The sequence below is a fragment of the Cebidichthys violaceus genome, unplaced genomic scaffold (assembly GCF_023349555.1).
Source record: "Cebidichthys violaceus isolate CVI_PGR_0920_01 unplaced genomic scaffold, fCebVio1.0.p SCAF_19, whole genome shotgun sequence".
NCBI lineage: Eukaryota > Metazoa > Chordata > Actinopteri > Perciformes > Stichaeidae > Cebidichthys > Cebidichthys violaceus.
Genome location: NW_027176361.1, coordinates 645,001 through 665,000, shown reverse-complemented (window position 1 = coordinate 665,000; position 20,000 = coordinate 645,001). Strand labels below are relative to the sequence as shown.

Sequence of the window (20,000 nt, the reverse complement as noted above, 5' to 3'; positions counted from 1 at the left end):
CAGTAGAAGAAGAGCTCGTCAGACAGTAGAAGAAGAGCTTGTCACAGAGAAGAAGAAGAGCTCGTCACGGACAGTAGAAGAAGAGCTTGTCACAGAGTAGAAGAGCTCGTCACAGACAGTAGAAGAGCTAGTCACAAAGAAGAAGAGCTCGTCACAGAGAGTAGAAGAGCTCGTCACAGAGAAGAAGAAGAGCTCGTCACAGAGAAGAAGAGCTCGTCACAGAAAAGAAGAGCTCGTCACAGAGAAGAAGAAGAGCTCGTCACAGAGTAGAAGAAGAGCTCGTCACAGAGAGTAGAAGAAGAGCTCGTCACAGAGAGTAGAAGAAGAGCTCGTCACAGAGAGTAGAAGAAGAGCTTGTCACAGAAGAAGAAGAGCTCGTCACAGAGTAGAAGAGCTCGTCACAGAGAAGAAGCGCTCGTCACAGAGTAGAAGAAGAGCTCGTCACAGACAGTAGAAGAAGAGCTCGTCACAGACAGTAGAAGAAGAGCTTGTCACAGAGAAGAAGAGCTCGTCACGGACAGTAGAAGAAGAGCTCGTCACGGACAGTAGAAGAAGAGCTTGTCACAGAGAAGAAGAAGAGCTCGTCACAGACAGTAAAAGAAGAGCTCGTCACAGAGAGTAGAAGAAGAGCTTGTCACAGAGAAGAAGAGCTCGTCACAGAGTAGAAGAGCTCGTCACAGAGTAGAAGAAGAGCTCGTCACAGAGTAGAAGAAGAGCTCGTCACAGAAGAAGAGCTTGTCACAGAGAAGAAGAAGAGCTCGTCACAGAGTAGAAGAAAAGCTTGTCACAGAGAAGAAGAGCTCGTCACAGAGTAGAAGAAGAGCTTGTCACAGAGTAGAAGAAGAGCTCGTCAGACAGTAGAAGAAGAGCTTGTCACAGAGAAGAGCTCATCAGAGAGTAGAGGAAAAGCTCGTTACAGAGAGCAGAAGAAGAGCTCGTCACAGACAGTAGAAGAAGAGCTCGTCACAGAGAAGAAGAGCTCGTCACAGAATAGAAGAGCTCGTCAGAGTAGAAGAAGACCTCGTCACAGAGTAGAAGAAGGGCTCGTCACAGAGTAGAAGAAGGGCTCGTCACAGAGAGTAAAAGAAGAGCTCGTCACAGAGAGTAGAAGAGCTCGTCACAGAGAAGAAGAAGAGCTCGTCACAGAGAAGAAGTGCTCGTCACAGAGAGTAGAAGAAGAGCTCGTCACAGAGTAGAAGAAGAGCTCGTCACAGAGAAGAGGAAGAGCTCGTCACAGACAGTAGAAGAAGAGCTCATCACAGAGAAGAAGAAGAGCTCAGGATGTTATTGATCCTTCTCACCTTATCAGAGACTTTCGTCTCTCCGGTCGTCTCCTCTTTCCGACTCCCTGTTGACTCTGAGTCGGTCTGACGGCTCACGTTTCCTCCACTGGGATCTCCCTGACTCTTCTCTCCTCCACCTCCTCCTCCTGGTGGTGCTCCTCCTCCTCCTCCACCACTTCCACCTCCTCCTGATCCTCCTCCTCCACTGCTGCTCGTCTCCCCACCAGCTGCAGCAGTCGGCACCTCCAGGACCTGCAGGTCTAAGTCCGTCCCTCCCTCCATCTTTATCACCGCTGCAGAGAAAGACAGGACAGAGAGTGAGACAGTAGGAGGACTTCATTACCCAGAAAACCCTGCTCATCAACCGCTGCTTAGTTTGAGTTATTTCTAACCCGTCTCACTGCCCGTCTGTCCCTACCTGCGTCCAGCAGCTTGATGATGGGGGGGGCATGCTCCATGTCCAGCGACAGGTCCTCCAGCCAGCTGTTGTCCAACAGGAAGAGGAAGACGCCCAGACGTGTCTTTAAGGCGGCCAGAGACTCCGCCCTCCTGGCCGTGATGTCATCCGGGTGGTACTTGGACCGGAACCACTCCTGGTCCTTGTGCTGGAGGAAAAAGTCCTGCAGCTGCTGCCTCCTGAAGTCCAGCTTGTACTGATTGTAGCGCTTCACCGACTCCGTCTCGTCCACGCTGTCCTCCATGTTCAACAGGAAGTCCTGCAGGAGACACAAGACGCTGAGGAACCAATCAGAGACGCCTTAGTGTCATCACTGCTTCCTAAAGGAGGTGTGACTCACCTTAAAGGTCCTCATGGTGGGGGGACCAGGAGGAGGGAGGTCTGGATCCACCATCCCCAACCTGAGACACATTTGATCTTCATGTTACCAACAGTAGTGTCACACTTAATAAACATGAGCTCCATTCAGAGTGACGAGGAGGAACCTGAAGGTCTGCTACAGACCATAATATCCCGTCACCGTTAGAGACGTGTTTGGTTAAAGAAGCGTTCTTTTCCAAAAGTTGTAGATGTGTAGATGATCACGGTCTCTGACTTCTTTTGCACAGTGAGCTCACCTGCCCTGCAGCGGGTGACCCCCGTGGTGCGGGTGAAGGTGAGGGAGGTCGGGGTGCCAGCCCTGAGGCCCCGCCCCCGGAAACGGAGCCCCGCCCCCTCCTCCATACGGCATGGGCATGTCGTAACGGTACGGCTCGCGGTGGTCCTCCCTGAAACATCATGATCACATGACCAGTTTAGTATAAACACACACACACACACACACACACACACACACAGACACTCACTCACACACACACACACACTCACACAGACACTCACTCACTCACACAGACACTCACTCACTCACACAGACACTCACTCACTCACACAGACACTCACTCACACACACAGACACTCACTCACACACACACACACACACACACTCACTCACACAGACACTCACACACACACACTCACACAGACACTCTCTCACACACACACACACACACACACACACACACACACACACACACACACACACACACTCACTCACACAGACACACTCACACACACACACACACACACACACACTCACTCACTCACTCACACACTCACACACACACACACTCACACTCACACTCACTCACTCACACAGACACACACACACACACACACACACACACACACACACACACACACACACTCACTCACACACTCACCAGTCTCTCCTCATGCGTTTGTGCTGAGGGCTGATGTGTCGGGGGGGAGAAAACCTCTCTCTGCGACCGCGATCGTAGTCCCGCCTCCTCTCTCTGCCGCGGTCCCAGTCCCTGAACACACACACAGTTTAAACACACACACACACACACACACACACACACACACACACACACAGGTGTGTTGTGATGAGGTGTGTGTGTGTGTGTGTGTGTGTGTGTGTGTGTGTGTGTGTGTGTGTGTGTGTGTGTGTACCTGTCAGGCCAGTCGTCTCTCCTCCTCTCCTCTCTCTCTCTCGACCGCTCCATGTCGCTCCTCTCTCTCCTGAACTTGTCCCGCCTCCTCCTGTCGAACTCGTCATCGCTGTCTCCCATTGGACTAAAGACAAACAGGAAGTACAGAATAAAGTACTATATGTACCTCTGAGATGTAGTACTGCATAAAGTACAATATGTACCTCTGAGGTGTAGTACAGTATAAAGTACAATATGTACCTCTGAGGTGTAGTACTGCTATACTAAAATACTGATAATATTGGTACAGTACTGCTTTCATTTGACATCTTATATCAGGAGTATTAATATATCATAGACACTATTATGTAATGTACATAACTCACATTAATATATTAGCATAGCTGGTAGCTAGCCTGTTAGCTACTGCTCAGCTCCATTAGCGTGGACTCATTTTAAACTGACTGAACAACAAAGTGAGTGAAATCACAAATAAACAGAAACAAACACTGAAGTGAGCTAATGCTACAGCTAACAGTTAGCTAACACTAGCTAACAGCGGCTAACTAGCTGGTTAGCACCGCAGCTAGCACAGCGTGCTAACTGTTAGCTGTAACTGTTCAGGGCTAACTAACGCGCTTCAGCTCGCGACCTCTTTGATTCCCGGTCGTCATAAAAACATTACCGAAGAGTTTACCTGAGCGCGTGCGGCTTCAGCTGCCTAAAAAAACGGAGAAACACGCTCGTGAGCTTAAACGTTAGCGGCTCGGCTATCCCGCCGCGAGCCAGAGATCACAATGAAACAGCAACACTTCCGGGTTAGGGTTATTTCCGGTCAGGCTTTTCAGTGTAAAGGGAAAGAAACATCGCCACCTGGAGGTCAGAAGGGAAACAACATGTTCTACCGGACAACGTCACGTGACTAAGTACAGTCAGTACTGAACTTAATAAGAGGTACTTGTATGTACGTTCATTACTTTGTCTAAAAATAAAATAAAATAAAATAAATACAATTAAATATGATAAAATTAGACAGTACTGAATTGACAAAAACGGGAATGGACACAAAAAGCCAAATAACATACATTATTGACAATAACAGAGATTATAAACTGTAGATGTGTTAGTCAGTGACATCATGTTGATCCAGATGTCTGGTTTATGGACATAATAGATATATAAAGAGAGAGAGAGAGAGAGAGAGAGAGAGAGAGAGAGAGAGAGAGAGAGAGAGAGAGAGAGAGAGAGAGAGAGAGATAGACAGATAAATAGAAGTACAGAGCACTGACCTCAACAGACCGGTAGAACATCTCCAACATCTGCTCACGTTGAAGGATCCAAGTTTCCTCAAGAAAAAGAGTGGACTCCTCCCCTTCTTGTCCACAGCGTTGATGTTGGTCTTCAGTTCAGTCTGCTGTCGATGGAGACACCCAGGTACTTGTCCTCCTCCACCATGTCCACGTCCTCTCCCAGAACAGGTACTTGTCCTCCTCCACCATGTCCACGTCCTCTCCCAGAACAGGTACTTGTCCTCCTCCACCATGTCCACGTCCTCTCCCAGAACTCTCAGTGGCTGTGGAGCCGTCGTCTTCCTCCCGAAGTCGACCATCATCTCTCTGGTCTTGGCCACGTTCAGAAGCAGGTGATTTCTACCGGCCCACTCCACAAAGTCCTCCACTACTACTGGACTCCTCCTCCCGTCCGTCCCTTATACACCTGACCACTGCAGAGTCATCAGAGAACTTCTGCAGATGGCATGACCCCGAGTTGTACTGGAAGTCAGCGGTGTATCAGGTGAACAGGAAGGGAGACAGAACAGTTCCCTGTGGAGCTCCAGTACCACTGACCACCGTGTCAGACAGCACACGGCCCAGTCGGACAAACTGTGGTCTGCCTGTGAGGTAGTCAGTGATCCAGGAGACGGTGGACTTGTTAACCCCCACCTCCCGCAGCTTCTCACTCAGCAGCAGTGGTTGGATGGTGTTGAATGCACTGGAGAAGTCAAAGAAAGTGATTCTCACAGAGACACCGGTTCCATCAGGTGCGACTGAGCTCGTTGCAGCAGGTAGATGATGGCGTCGTCCACTAACACATGAGGCTGGTATGCAAACTGCAGAGGGTCCAGTGAGGACCTCACCTGCGGTCGGAGGTGGGCCAAGACCAGCCTCTCCAGCACCTTCATCACATGGGATGTGAGGGCAACCGGTCGGTAGTCATTGAGGCCAGATGAAGTCGTCTTCTTAGGAACAGGAACCAGACAAGACGTCTTCCACAGCACCGGGACTTCCTCCTGCTTCAGGCTCAGGTTGCAGAGGTGTTGCAGGACATCAGACAGCTGGATGGTCTCCAGGTCTTCAGGACCCTGGGGCTGATGCCATCAGGTCCTGCAGCCTTGCCTTGGTAGAGTTCTCCAGGGGGAACAGGGGGGACAGAAGGGACAGAGGGGACAGGGGGACAGAGGGGACAAAGGAGAACAGGGGGGAAGGAGGGGACAGAGGGGACCGAAGGGACAGAGTGGGGACAGAGGGGACAAAGGGAACAGAGGGGACAGAGGGAGGACAAAGAGAACAGAGGGGACAGAGGGAACAGAGGGGACAGAGTGGGGACAGAGGGGGAGGTTTTTGTGAGGTGAGGTGTGTGGAGGAGACAGATGAGGGCTGTGAACTAAACCTATTGAAGAAACAGTTTAGCTCGTTGTCCCTCTTCAGGGAGTCCCCTGGTTGTCTCCCTCCAGCCTTGAAGCCAGTAATCTGCTTCACCCGGTCCACACCTCCGTCACGTTGTTCTGCTGGAGTTTGGCCTCCAGCTTCCTCCTGTAGGAGTCCTTGCACTCCCTGATCTTCAGCTTCAGGTCGCTCTGGACTCTCCTGAGCTCGTCCCTGTCCCCAGACCTGAAAGCTCTTCTTCTTGTTAAGAAGAGCTTTCAGGTCACTGGTGATCCATGGCTTGTTGTTGGGGAGCAGTGTACAGTCCGGGATGGAATGGTGGTTAGTTCACAGAGTTTAATGTATTCTGTGATGCAGTCTGTCATGCTGTTGATGTCCTCCCCATGTGGTCCACACAGCACACCTCCCATGCCATTTAATTAAACATGTTTATTAATGAAGTAAGATGTGTGGTGGCTACCAGCGTTACCTCACAGCAGGAGGGGTCTGCATGTTCTCCCCGTGTCAGTGTGGGTTCTCTCTGGGTTCTCTGGGTTCTGATGACTCTAAATTGCCCGTATGTGTGAGCGGTTGTCTGTCTCTGTGAGACAGACAATAGTCTGGTGACCTGTACAGGTGAACCAGCTGGGATCAGTCTGACAGTTAGCTTTATAGTTAGCTTTATAGTTAGCCTGACAATTAGCCTGACAGTTAGCTTTATAGTTAGCCTGACAGTTAGCCTGACAATTAGCTTTATAGTTAGCCTGACCTCCCAGAGTCAAGGAAGTGCTTTTTATGATTTCATTAGAGGTGAGATATTATCAGAATAACTCCAGTGAAAGATATATTCAAACCTTTATAGAACATTCGGTATGATGTTAAGATATATATCTATATCTATATCTATATCTATATAGATATATATCTATATATATATATAGATCTATATATAGATATATATATATCTATATCTATATAGATATATATATATATATATATATCTATATATATAGATATATATATCTATATATATATAGATATATATATCTATATCTATATAGATATATATATATACACCTTGTGGAGGGTTGGGGAGATAATGTTGGTGTATTTTCGTTCTGTTCACTTTAAAATCTATGAAGTGTCTGAAAAATATATAGTTTTTTAATATAGTTTTGTGTGTATATCCAGACCCACGTGAGTCTTTTACTGCTGAAATAAAGAATACTGAGGACCAGGTTGTCTTTAAGTGTTCATCGTCTGCTCAGAGAAGGTTCATCACAACGGAACCGTCTCAGTGAAGAAGAACCCAGAACAACGTGAAGGAGCTCTCTGTTCACACAGAGAGGAGAGGTTAACCCTAACCCGACGCTACACATGAACAACAAGAAACAGTGAACAACAAGAAACAGTGAACAACAAGAAACAATGAACAACAAGAAACAATGAACAACAAGAAACAATGAACAACAATAAACAGTGAACAACAAGAAACAGTGAACAACAAGAAACAATGAACAACAAGAAACAATGAACAACAAGAAACAATGAACAACAATAAACAGTGAACAACAAGAAACAGTGAACAACAAGAAACAGTGAACAACAAGAAACAGTGAACAACAAGAATCAGTGAACAACAAGAAACAGTGAACAACAAGAAACAATGAACAACAATAAACAGTGAACAACAAGAAACAATGAACAACAAGAAACAGTGAACAACAAGAAACAGTGAACAACAAGAAACAATGAACAACAAGAAACAGTGAACAACAAGAAACAGTGAACAACAAGAAACAATGAACAACAAGAAACAATGAACAACAAGAAACAGTGAACAACAAGAAACAGTGAACAACAAGAAACAGTGAACAACAAGAAACAGTGAACAACAAGAAACAGTGAACAACAAGAAACAGTGAACAACAAGAAACAGTGAACAACAAGAATCAGTGAACAACAAGAAACAGTGAACAACAAGAAACAGTGAACAACAAGAAACAGTGAACAACAAGAAACAGTGAACAACAAGAAACAGTGAACAACAAGAAACAATGAACAACAAGCGGACACAACCGACACCAGAGACGGGACGGCCTCATACGACACAGCTCTCTTTAAGAGCAGAGAAGAAGAACTCTTCTTCTGCACAACAATAAGAAGCACATATCTGGGCCTGTACGCTAACATACACATATTATACACAAAGTAAAAATATACACAAAGTAGAAATATACACAAAGTAAAAATACACACAAAGTAGAAATATACACAAAGTAGAAATATACACAAAAATGTAGCATTACAACACGCTGCAGTGAACGACTTTATTTATTCATTCATGTTTATCTGACGGGACAGAGGAGGAAGAGAGTGAGGAGGAGGAGGAGGAGAGAGGGGGAAGATATTATGTGGTTTTAAACTTTTCTCAGGCAATTTTATTCTCCTAATAGTTTTAGCTCAGTTCTTAAACACATTGATTTACTTCACCTGGGCGGAGTCCCACACTCAGACAATCAGAAAAACAGAAATAAAAAGGATCTGCTTATCTTCTGAATTTTGTGGCCACTGATGTTCTGAGATGAAGGTTGATCCACCGGTTCAGGTCCTCAGATGTCCTCAAAGCCTCCTGGCTGGCTCGCCAGTCAATGAAGTCTAAACTACTGCTCCAACACTTAAGTCTATTCTGTAAATTTGCTGCTATTGGATTCCCAAATATGTTAAAAAAATCACTGGAGGCGGTTAGAGTTCGATGCAATAGTTTATTCTTTGAGAAAGTAAAACACATGAGCAGACCCCAGAGTCTGACTAAACTTAAATTCTTTCCAAGTTATAAATTGAATCAAAAAGGTAATATGTTAAATCACTCATTTCATTAAATCAAACATGTTAAATGTTAAATGACTTATATCATTGAATACAGCAGGTTATATGTTATTATTATGTTGAATCACTCACATCATAATGCGTTTACACAAGTTCTTATACACTAATTTGTACTAATACTAATTAAAGAGACAAAATACAACTACAAAAAACAAAAGACAAAGAGACAAAAGGCAACTAATAATAGACAAAGACATGGGAGCATCAGCGCATGGGGAGGAGCCAGGAGGAAACAGCTGGCTGGGCTCCGAAAACTTTTCAAACTGATGGAGTGTGAACGGGTTGGTGACGTCTAAATTGTGAACCATCGCGAAATGCTTTCCCACATTGGCCACAGCTGTAGGGTTTCTCTCCAGTGTGAATGCGCCTGTGAATTTTCACTTGACCTTTAGTGCTGAAAGCTTTCCCACATTCATCACAGCTGTGTAGTTTCTCTCTAGGGTGAACACTCTGATGGATATGTCCCTTCCTTCTCCGTTTCTATAGCACCAGAGAGAGAGAGAGAGAGAGAGAGAGAGAGAGAGAGAGAGAGAGAGAGACAGTCAGATGACATGGTAGAGCGAGCTATCAAAACCATAAATAACACTTAGAGTACGTCTGTGGAACTAAACCCTCCATGTTCCACTTTGATTAAAGCATCACAAGCTCTGTTTATAGACTGACTTTGAAAAAGGGTCCGATGGTTTGTCTCTGTGGTTCAGCGGCATACGTCCATCCTTGTCCATACCAAGTACTGCCGTAAACGTATAACTTTCTGTCTTTATTGACGATAAATAAATGTAACACAACACAGCGTCAAAAATAAATGTATCATGGGGCCCTGACACAGCTTATGAGAATCAACGCGAGTGTAAAATGAAAGGCTAACTACGACACATATATGCTGGACCACACACCAATGCGTGGCCTTGGTACCGTTTACTGATTTACAATCTACTCAGTTTGGAGGAGAGGATTCCTCCCCACACGCCTCACCCTCTAAACATGACAACCAAAAATGGGAAGATCGATGACACTTTGCTCGACGATGTAGGAACATTACTGACAGGATGCATCCGTGTTCTATTCTCCAGAACTACAAGCATACAAATTACATTTTTTATATATATATCTATATATATCTATATATATCTATATATATCTATATAGATATATATAGATATATATATCTATATATATAGATCTATATAGATCTATATATATAGATATATATCTATATAGATATATATATATTAGTGCTGGTCAACGATTAAATGTTTTTTGCAATTAATCTCATTGTTATGCGCAAAATTCAATAATGAATTTAAAAGTAGTGTATTGTGTACTTTTATTTTAAAAGTACTGCTATATGAACAAAAGTACAATAACATTTGGTTTGACACTTTAAACAGATCAGGTTCTTTTTAACAGCAGTATTCTTTACACAGTATCAGTTAAAATACAGTTATAATGATTCTGATAATAGATATTCAGCCGGTGTTCACTACTTTACTTTCATGTGTGTAATAGATGCAATTTGAAATATACACCTTGAAAACTGCAAACCTATCTGTCATGTTTTTATGTTTGTTAAATTCTCAGTAGGATAATTAAATTATATGCTTATTATACATGTTCCAAACAAAACAACTTTAAAAAATCTAAAAAAAATAATTTAAATGAATCATTTATTTTTTGCTTTTTTTGGTCAGACACATATGCAACGCTGAGTACCGTGTAATATGTGTGGTATTAGTTATAAATGTACGTTGGTACATAGAGGGTGATAAGAAGCTGTACCTGGAGGGACTTAGGACCCAGGGGAGTGTAGGTGAAGCGTGGAACGTGGAGGGAGTCTGTAGGCAGTAACGTGCGTGAAGTTATGCTAATAAAGAGTTAAGAGCAGTTTGTTCTCACGTGCTGATATGTTTATGTAAAAACACGACAATATGTATTTTGATATTGTCACGTTTGATCCTGTAACGAGACGATCGTGTGTGTGTGTGTGTGTGTGTGTGTGTGTGTGTGTGTGTGTGTGTGTGTGTGTGTGTGTGTGTGTGAGACAGGAGGGACCGACGGTGACGGAGTGAAGGGGGGGTTCTGGACACAGCTGTTCACCGCTCGCTGCTCAGTTCTTGCGTTAAAAATGTCCGCTTAATAATTTTAAAAACTGCGTTAATGCACGATAAAATTGTTGGCATTAATTACTAACGCGTTAACTTGCCCAGCACTAATAAATACACAAACTATCACAAGCTTGCAACATACAATTTGTGATAGTTTGTGTATATAGTAAGTGTTTGTTAGTGGACACGGTCCAGAGTGAGTCCAGAGACCAGGACCAGGAGCAGGAGCAGGAACAGGATCCTCGAGAGCGTTTATAAACATTATATTAATAATAATAATAATAAATAACTTGACTTTAATAAAGTTATGAAGTCAAAGTATAAACAAAGACCTCCATCTTGGTTTCTGGACCGAAGCTGAAGTCAGGCAGCCATTTTGTTTCACAACTCACTGCGGCCGTAGCAACAGTTACTAAGGGGGCGGGGCTTACCGGAGGGTCAGTTCAAAGGGAGTGACCGCGAGAACACGGAGACTCCTCGAGACTTCAATGGACAAGTTACTCCAGTGTGAGTCCAGGAGAGCATGAGGTAAGACCTGCTGGATCAGAGAGACCAGGACCAGGACAAGAGACCAGGACAAGAACAAGAACCAGGACCAGGACCAGGACAAGAGACCAGGACAAGAACAAGAACCAGGACCAGGACCAGGACCAGGACAAGAGACCAGGACAAGAACAAGAACCAGGACCAGGACCAGGACAAGAACAAGAACAAGAACCAGGACCAGGACCAAGTTTCATAAAGCAGGTTTAACAAACTCTGAGATGGACAGCGATACCGTGAGTCACCATGGCAACAGGTAAACACAGTTACCACAATAAAGTTCATTCAGTGTTTGACTTTAGATCTACTAGTTCAGCTTCAATGTTTATTATCATGTTATAAACACAAACAACCACCAAACAGTCCTGTGAGTGTGTGTGTGTGTGTGTGTGTGTGTGTGTGTGTATGTATATTGAGTGTCTGTGGGGGGGGGGTTTGAGGAATGTGAGGTGTGAAGAAGGTAGCTGAAGGAGGTGTCTGCCCAGGAGCTGTAGCCATGTGGTCGCCATTAGCCTAGCCCTTACAGTTAGCTACAAAGCACATGTGGTAAGCACATGTTTTTCAAAGAAATGACATCAGAAAACTTCATTACCCAGAAACCCTAGGGGTAATTACATAGAACGGAGGTGTCTGCCCAGGACAATGGGTCAGGATCCAAGGGGGAGCTCATCAGATTTCAGCCAATGGTGGAGCTGATCGATAGGCTGAAACCAGGTTTCATAAAGCAGGTTTAACAATGGACATCGATACCGTGAGTCACCATGGCAACAGGTAAACACAGTTATTAATGTTAAATAATGTGACTGTGAGGAAACAGGAAGTTACCACAATAAAGTTTATTCAGTGTTTGACTTTAGATCTACTAGTTCAGCTTCAATGTTTATTATCATGTTATAAACACAAACAACCACCAAACAGTCCTGTGAGTGTGTGTGTGTGTGTGTGTGTGGGTGTGTGTGTGTGTGTGTGTGTGTGTGTGTGGGGGGGGGGGGGTGTTAATGTTAAACAGATTATAAATTGTTCACTGGTTTTATTTCAGCTACTAGAACTAAATGTAAACATGTTGTATTCATAACTTTGTGTCCACACTAGCAAGACTCTTCAGTACTCTGAGTGTGATGGTGTCGATGTAAACAGGAAGTAGATCGGTTGCTTAGTTAAAAGCAGTTTATAAAGTATTTCATAGTGAACATGTTTGATACTTAAGATCTTCCTCTATAAACTCAAACAGACACAGTTCATGGAAAGTTTTAGAAACTTTGTTTTCTTTATCTCTCTCACATCACATTTACTTTAAAATCAACATTTACACATAATAGTTTACTAGATTATGGGTCATTAATGAGGTCATCACACGCCTCTCACTCGTAGCTCTGCTGGAGGCTGAAGTCTCTGTCCTACTGGAGAGAAATTATGCTTTTGATCCTTTACAGTTTATGTGTGAACTTCACAATAGTTGTGCAGAACAAAATAAACATTAAAAAGAAAAGTCCTCCGTTTTGTGTCCATCATCCTCCCCTAAACGTCTCCGTAGGTCTGATAACGGCGCTCACTGATCGCTCCAATAACAACATGCAGACTTTAACTGAACAACAGCTGCTAGTAAAGACAACAAGGTCAGCAACACCTGTAATCAGTTGTCCATGTTGAATTAACCTGGTAGTCGATAATCAAGACTGTTGTTGTTTGTGATATCTTCAAGGAAAAGGGTCACGTGATCGGGGCGTGACCAATCAGGGAAGGACACGGTGTGACTGCTAACAACCAATCAAGTAGCGAACGCGGGCGTCTGCATCATCGTTTATAAACGTATCCGTTTACGTCCGTCCACACTAGGAGGTAACCCCGGAGTTTTTAAACTTATCTCATTTTCTGAAACAGAAACCAGGACCAGGAGCACAACAAGACCGGACTGGAGGAGGACCAGCGGAACCCGGACCACAGGAGCAGCAACAGAGGACCAGCAACAGGACCGTCCTCTGACAGCAGCGGTGTTCAGGTCAGTGTTCAGGATCTGACGGATACAAATGAACGCTGACATAATTTTGATTTGACCGTATGGACTAAGTGTGTTCTTATGTCTGTCTGTCTGTTGCTATAGAAATGGGGAGGATCCTTCACAACTTCTGGATCTGCACAGATTGACACCGGACGGAGACCTCACATCTGTGACCAATGTGGGAAAGGTTTCCCGTGGAAGAGCCAGCTAGAAATCCATCAACGCATTCACACTGGAGAGAAACCGTACAGCTGTGACCAATGTGGGAACACTTTCCTGTCTAAGGGTAAGCTAACAATCCATCAACGCATTCACACTGGAGAGAAACCTTACAGCTGTGACCAATGTGGGAAAGCTTTCAGGACGTCACACTCGTTAAAGGTGCATCAACGCATTCACACAGGAGAGAAACCTTACATCTGTGACCAATGTGGGAAAGGTTTCATAATGTCAACCGAGTTAAAAGTCCACCTGCATATTCACACCGGAGAGAAACCATACCGTTGTAACCAATGTGAGAAATCTTTCGCAGCCCCGGCAAACTTGATAAAACACCAACGTGTTCACACCGGAGAGAAACCATACTGGTGTGACCAGTGCGGGAAAAGTTTTGCTTCGCACAGTAACTTTAGTGTCCACCAACGTGTTCACACTGGAGAGAAACCGTACTGGTGCGACAAATGTGGGAAAACCTTTTCTCGAATTAGCAACCTTAAAGTCCACCAACGCATCCACACATCATCGCCAAGCTAGTCCACCCCCCCCCCCCTTGTCCCGATAGCTGTGTGCTTTTTATGAACTTCTCTCACATTGATATCATACAACTCTTTGTAGTTGTGTCTTTGTAGTTGTCTTTGGTCTCTTTGTAGTTGACCCCCGTGTCCCGTAGACCTGTTCATTAATCCATCCTCAAGTCGGCAGAAAGTTCAAGAACATTCACATCAGACACCAGAGACCATCTTAAATCGGAGACGGGAACTCCCCCCCCCCCCCCCAAAAAAAAAACAAAACAAAACAACAACCACCTGTTATCATGTGACTTCTGGATGAGATTAGTTCTGTTAGTTAGTTAGTTAAGTAGTTAGGTAGTTAGGTAGTTAGTTAGCTTAATTAGTGTTCCCATTATTGTTTTCATAAACGTTCTCTTGTTATTGTTCTTTTTTTAGTGAAACATTCTTTTATATTGTGTCATTTTCTTTCTTTTTATGTTTATATTGCGTTTTTATTTTCAGTTTTGAATCCATTGTTTTATGATCGGACTCATGATCATTAATTGGTGATCAGTGACCTCAGTAGTTGAAGCTCAGCTGTGACTGACATTTGAAAATGTTACACAATTAATAAACTTCTATAATTCTTCTACATGTTGAAAAGTGTTTTATTTCCGTTTGTGTCGCTGTAAAGCCGATGACATCGTGTTCTCATCTTCATGAATATTCATCTTATTAATAATACAAATGCATTCGTCAAACTTCAGTCAGTAAAAGTCTTAATGTTCGATAAAAACAGCTGAAAGTCTTTTATGTGAAAGAAATGATTCAAACTAAAGATTTGATGTCAAGCAGCGCGTTTCTCTTTATAATCTTTTCACAAGTCAAAGGTTATGTTATGATTCATTTTGACTTAGATTAAATTCTTCATTCATTACGATGACTAGATGTCATCCCGTTACTCTCGCGGTGAAGTCTTCTGATTGGCCGGTGGTGTGGAGGGGGCGGGGCCAGACACCTGGAGGAGAAGAGCAACATTGAAGATAAGAGGATTTTATCAGCTGCTCCGACTCTGTGATTCTCTTTTAGTGTCCATGAACTGATCTGCTCACCTGTCCTCCTCCTCTTCCTCCTCGTCCACAAAATACGGTGGTCAGTCCGTTGTGGGCGGGGACATGTCGGAGGCTGCGTGTCCTCGACTTCTTCAGTTCTGACAGCAGCTCAGGGCTGGACAGAGACAGACGGGCTGCACACAAAGAAAACATGATGTTGGGATCTATCAGGAGCGTGTTTGGTTATCAGCAAACATGAAAAACTAAGTTATGACAAGAGTCTATTGTTCGTCCCAGAAGCTAACACTGTGACCTCGAGTTTCTTAAAAAGCAACATTGTTTCTGTGCCTCTGGTCATGTAATCGAATCTCGTGGGACGTCCCAGAGTTGGAGGTGAAGCAGAATTGTATGGTTTCAGGGACAGACTGAGGAAGTCCTGAGGTGTCAGTGGCTCTCGTCCAATGAGATCTCAGTGACTTAGCGTCCCACAGGGTGTGAATCTTAAACTCATATCAGGCTGCTGACTAACCTGCAGGCTTCTGTGCTCTCTTTGTTCCAACGCATGAGAACGTTCAGTGATAACGTCAGAAACAGCACAGACTGTACACCGTTAATATGTAGTAAGGAAATGAGACACACTGTCCTCTCCACCAGAGGCGATGTCTACACTTTACAACGTTTCATTGTCCACAGTGGGACATCTTGCTCACCTTGTCTGTTGACAGGAGGAGATGAGGAAGAGGAGGAGGAAGGACTGAAGGGGGAGGGCAGAAGAGGAGAGGAGGGGGAGGTGACACTGGATTCACCATCATCGCTGTGAGACAGAAGTCTGTTCTGACTCTCTGAAAACAAAAAGACAAACATGAGACAGAGGAACGTTTTCATTATGAGTCTATTTGAATCTCTGGGGTAGTTTTGAGTCTCTTTGAAGTTGTTTTGAGTCTCTTTGAGGTTGTTTTTAGTCTCTTTGAGGTCGTTTTTAGTCTCTTTGAAGTTGTTTTGAGTCTCTTTGAGGTTGTTTTGAGGCTCTTTGAAGTTGTTTTGAGACTCTTTGAGGTCGTTTTGAGTCTCTTTGAAGTTGTTTTGAGACTCTTTGAGGTCGTTTTGAGTCTCTTTGAGGTTGTTTTGAGTCTCTTTGAAGTAGTTTTGAGTCAGTTCAGGTACTCGTCTTTGAAGACTTGAGACAGGAGACGGAGGGTGAGACAGACTTCACCTTTTAGAAACTCTGCTTGAAGCTCTGGACTTCTCAGAGACAGATGAGGAAGAGGAGGAGGAGACGATGAAGAGAGGAGCTGAATGTCTGGTGCAGCTGCCACTGAGGTAGATGATGATGATGAAGGTGGTGATGAAGACTTCATGATGAATGTTTGTAGTGGGAGGAGCTATAAATAGATTTAAACTGAGATTAAGATCTGCTGCTGTTTTATGGAAAACATCAGATATCAGAATATTATTGATAATACGTTGACTTGTACCTGAACAGGTAGAGTACAGAGTACCTGAACAGGTAGTGAACAGAGTACCTGAACAGGTAGAGAACAGAGTACCTGAACAGGTAGAGAACAGAGTACCTGAACAGATAGAGAACAGAGTACCTGAACAGATAGAGAACAGAGTACCTGAACAGGTAGAGTACAGAGTACCTGAACAGATAGAGAACAGAGTACCTGAGCAGGTAGTGAACAGAGTACCTGAACAGGTAGTGAACAGAGTACCTGAACAGGTAGAGAACAGAGTACCTGAACAGATAGAGAACAGAGTACCTGAACAGGTAGAGAACAGAGTACCTGAACAGATAGAGAACAGAGTACCTGAGCAGGTAGAGAACAGAGTACCTGAACAACACAACACTTTGTCACTTCATACATTTCTACAATAAAACTATTGATTAAATCTGCTTTAAGTACAGCTAGTATAAGTACAGCTAGTATAAGTACAGCTAGTATACGTACAGATAGTATAAGTACAGCTAGTATAAGTACAGCTAGTATAAGTACAGCTAGTATACGTACAGATAGTATAAGTACAGCTAGTATGAGGAAGATGTCGAGCGAATAACTTCATCTACATGTTTAATATTAAGAGAATCGTTGATCAGAGAGAATCAGAGGAAACATCTCTGATCTCACTTTGTACTCACTGAAGCTGAAGATCCTCAGAGAACCAGCTGACCAACGACTTCCTGGAGGACAAAGTCTCTCTCTCACACACACACACACACACACACACACACACACACACACACACACTATTCATGAGTGTGTGTTCACTTTCATGCAAAACACACACACGACTCAAAAGTCCACATTAATTATTGACGTGTTTTTAATGACACTGTTGCCATGGTTACCCCCCTCCCCACCACATTTCGTTCACTTCCTCCTCACGATCACCAACATGGAGCACAATCATCCAGACTCCCTGCAAACCTCAGCAAAGAACTGACAAAATAGAGACATATGAAGAGTAGCACCAGAACACACTGGACCTCTGCTACACAGCTGAAGGACGCACATCACTCAGAACCACGAGCAGCTTTGAGACTCTGTGATCACCGTCTGGTCCATCTTCTCCAGACCTACAGGCAGGAACTAAAACCTTCTGCACGTTGAACAATGAACCCGGTTTACTGCAGGACTCGTCGGGCAAAGGAGGAGGCCTACAGACGTGGGGACAGGATCCTGTACAACCAGACCAGGAACACACTGACGAGGAGATCAAGGTAAGAGGACCAACGACCTCGTCAGTGTGGAGAGGCCTGCAAGTCCTCCCCAACGACAGGAGACCCCCCCCCCCCCCCCCCCCCCAATCACCACTCTCACCCCCCCCCCCCCCCCACCATCATCATCAAACAAGCACCTACACCCCCTGCCTCCTCCTCACCTCTCCCCAACGACCCCCCACCGGCCCTGAGGATCTGTGAAGAGGATGTGAGTCGGCTCTTTCACAGACAGAAGATCAGGAAGGCTCCGGGTCCAGACGGTGTGTCCCCCTCCTGACTGAAAGTCTGTTCTGACCAGCTGGTCCTCATCTTCACGCAGATCTTCAGCAGATCACTGGAGCTGTGTGAAGTCCCCTCCTGCTTCAAACGCTCCACGATCATCCCGGTCCTCAAGAAATCCTCCATCACAGGATTAAATGACTACAAGCTTAAAGCTGTGGAGATGACAGTGGACTTCAGGAGGAGCCCGCCAACACTGCCCCCCCCCCCCCCCCCCACCATACTCAACAACACTGTGTCTGCTGTGGAGACCTTCAGGACCTGAAGTGAACCCCAAACATCAACACCATCAGAAAAAAGGCCCAGCAGAGGTTGAACTTCCTGCTCCAGCTCAGGAAGTTCAACCTGCCTCAGGAGCTGCTGGTCCTGTTCTACTCCACCATCATCCAGTCTGTTCTCTGCTCCTCCATCACTGTGTGGTTTGGATCGGCTACTAAACAGGACAGGAACAGACCACAACGGACCGTCAGGTCTGCAGAGAGGATCACTGGTTCCAGCCTGCTCTCCATCCTGGACTTGTACACCTCCAGAGTCAGGAAACGAGCTGTAAAGATCACTGCAGACCTTCACACCCTGAACACCAGCTGTTCATCTCCTCTCCTCTGGTAGGAGCTACAGAGCTCTGTACGCCAAAACCACCAGAACCACCAGAACCAGGACCAGCATCTCTCTGCTGGACGTCACTCTGATGAACAATTAACAATTAATCAGACATACTGCATCTTCATTTGCACTATTATCACCTTTCTGCACTAATTTCCAGAATCCATTGTCATTGTTGATGTTCTTTGTGCTCATATATATTCTTCTATATATATTTATATTGTACATAGTAGTTAAATGTTAAATGTTTAAGCTCAGTTTCTCTGTTCTACTTCTTTAACGTCCTTCTTTTATACTTCTCTTCTTTATTGTATATTCTATGTACGATGAGAGCAATGTGTAACCGGAGTCAAATCCCATGTATGCACACACACACACACACACACACACACACACACACACACACACACACACACACACACACACACACACACACACACACACACACACACACGGCCAATAAATTCTTTAAATGTTTATGAACTACAAGCAACATGAAATGAGCTTTTCATCCTCTTTAGCTCCACATTTACTGTCAAATATTAATATTAACAATAATAACAATAATAACTCACTACCTGTGACTGTTCAACCTCTAGCAGGAGAAAATAAATATTAACATTAAATACAAATTATTTGAAACATTAAAATATAAAAGCTGATGATCACAAAACATTTTTTATTTTACTTTTGGATTTTACAACAATATAAATATAATACTATAAATATTATAATATAAATATTATGATTCTATAAATACTATATTACTATAAATATTATGGAGCCTTCTCTTTATTTGTAAATATTTATGAATATCTGGTATGAAAACAGGCTCACTAACCACTTATACATTCATATTATATATTATATTTATATTTCTTTAAGTTCAACACAAAGTTTGTAAAATGTGAATTATTTGTTGTAGAAATTAAAAAGTCTCAAGTTTCTTTTTCTTTAATAAAACATGAAAATAAAAACACACGTTTTCATTATTTACAGAACATTATGGTTCAACCTGATGTAAATGAAGAGGGGGTGGACAAAATAAACAGAACACAGCAGCTCATGTTAGCTTTTAAACTCATGCTAGCTTGTTAGCTTGTTAGCTCGCTAACGTTGCCGTTGTTCCTCTCAACACATTAAATATACATCATTCGTTTAATGATAATGAAAAGGTTCATAAACAAGCTAGCAGTTTCCAGTCTCTATGCTAAGCTAACCAA

At 43.8% G+C, this 20,000-nt stretch overlaps 4 protein-coding genes across 7 annotated transcripts in view; 1 reads left to right on the top strand and 3 right to left on the bottom strand.

The window, feature by feature from the left end:
- LOC137874399 (serrate RNA effector molecule homolog) overlaps positions 1-4,030 on the bottom strand; it is a 9,239-nt gene extending 5,209 nt beyond the window's left edge. Inside the window, exons 1-7 of the mRNA XM_068713060.1 lie at positions 3,928-4,030; positions 3,253-3,375; positions 3,000-3,110; positions 2,358-2,507; positions 2,081-2,141; positions 1,702-1,999; positions 1,302-1,576 (exon numbers count right to left, since the gene is read on the bottom strand). Of these exons, the coding sequence (XP_068569161.1) occupies positions 1,302-1,576; positions 1,702-1,999; positions 2,081-2,141; positions 2,358-2,507; positions 3,000-3,110; positions 3,253-3,371 (1,014 nt within the window). The 5' untranslated portion in view covers positions 3,372-3,375; positions 3,928-4,030. The remainder of the gene's footprint in view (positions 1-1,301; positions 1,577-1,701; positions 2,000-2,080; positions 2,142-2,357; positions 2,508-2,999; positions 3,111-3,252; positions 3,376-3,927) is intronic.
- A 7,381-nt stretch (positions 4,031-11,411) lies between these two features.
- On the top strand, positions 11,412-14,713 carry LOC137874436 (zinc finger protein 239-like). Its single transcript, XM_068713117.1, has 3 exons — positions 11,412-11,668; positions 13,294-13,411; positions 13,514-14,713. Exons 1-3 carry the CDS (start codon positions 11,634-11,636, stop codon positions 14,162-14,164), a joined length of 804 nt encoding a protein of 267 aa, XP_068569218.1. The 5' UTR covers positions 11,412-11,633; the 3' UTR covers positions 14,165-14,713.
- A 248-nt stretch (positions 14,714-14,961) lies between these two features.
- On the bottom strand, positions 14,962-17,405 carry LOC137874441 (uncharacterized). 4 transcript variants are annotated; one of them, XM_068713126.1, is made up of 5 exons: positions 17,314-17,405; positions 16,387-16,555; positions 15,884-16,015; positions 15,234-15,367; positions 14,962-15,139 (listed from the first exon to the last, which is right to left on the bottom strand). In XM_068713126.1, the coding sequence occupies exons 2-5, from the start codon at positions 16,529-16,531 to the stop codon at positions 15,080-15,082; spliced, it is 471 nt and encodes a 156-aa protein (XP_068569227.1). In that variant the 5' UTR covers positions 16,532-16,555; positions 17,314-17,405; the 3' UTR covers positions 14,962-15,079. The 4 variants fall into 4 exon arrangements, with proteins under 4 accessions (XP_068569227.1, XP_068569229.1, XP_068569230.1 ...); XM_068713128.1 differs by lacking the exon at positions 17,314-17,405 and adding an exon at positions 17,186-17,291; XM_068713129.1 differs by lacking the exon at positions 17,314-17,405 and adding an exon at positions 17,126-17,142.
- Positions 17,406-19,715: 2,310 nt separating this feature from the next.
- Positions 19,716-20,000, bottom strand: part of znhit1 (zinc finger, HIT-type containing 1) — a 2,275-nt gene continuing 1,990 nt past the window's right edge. The window contains exon 6 of the mRNA XM_068713825.1: positions 19,716-20,000. This exon is cut by the window's right edge and continues 132 nt beyond it. The gene's annotated coding sequence lies outside the window, so the exon portion shown is untranslated.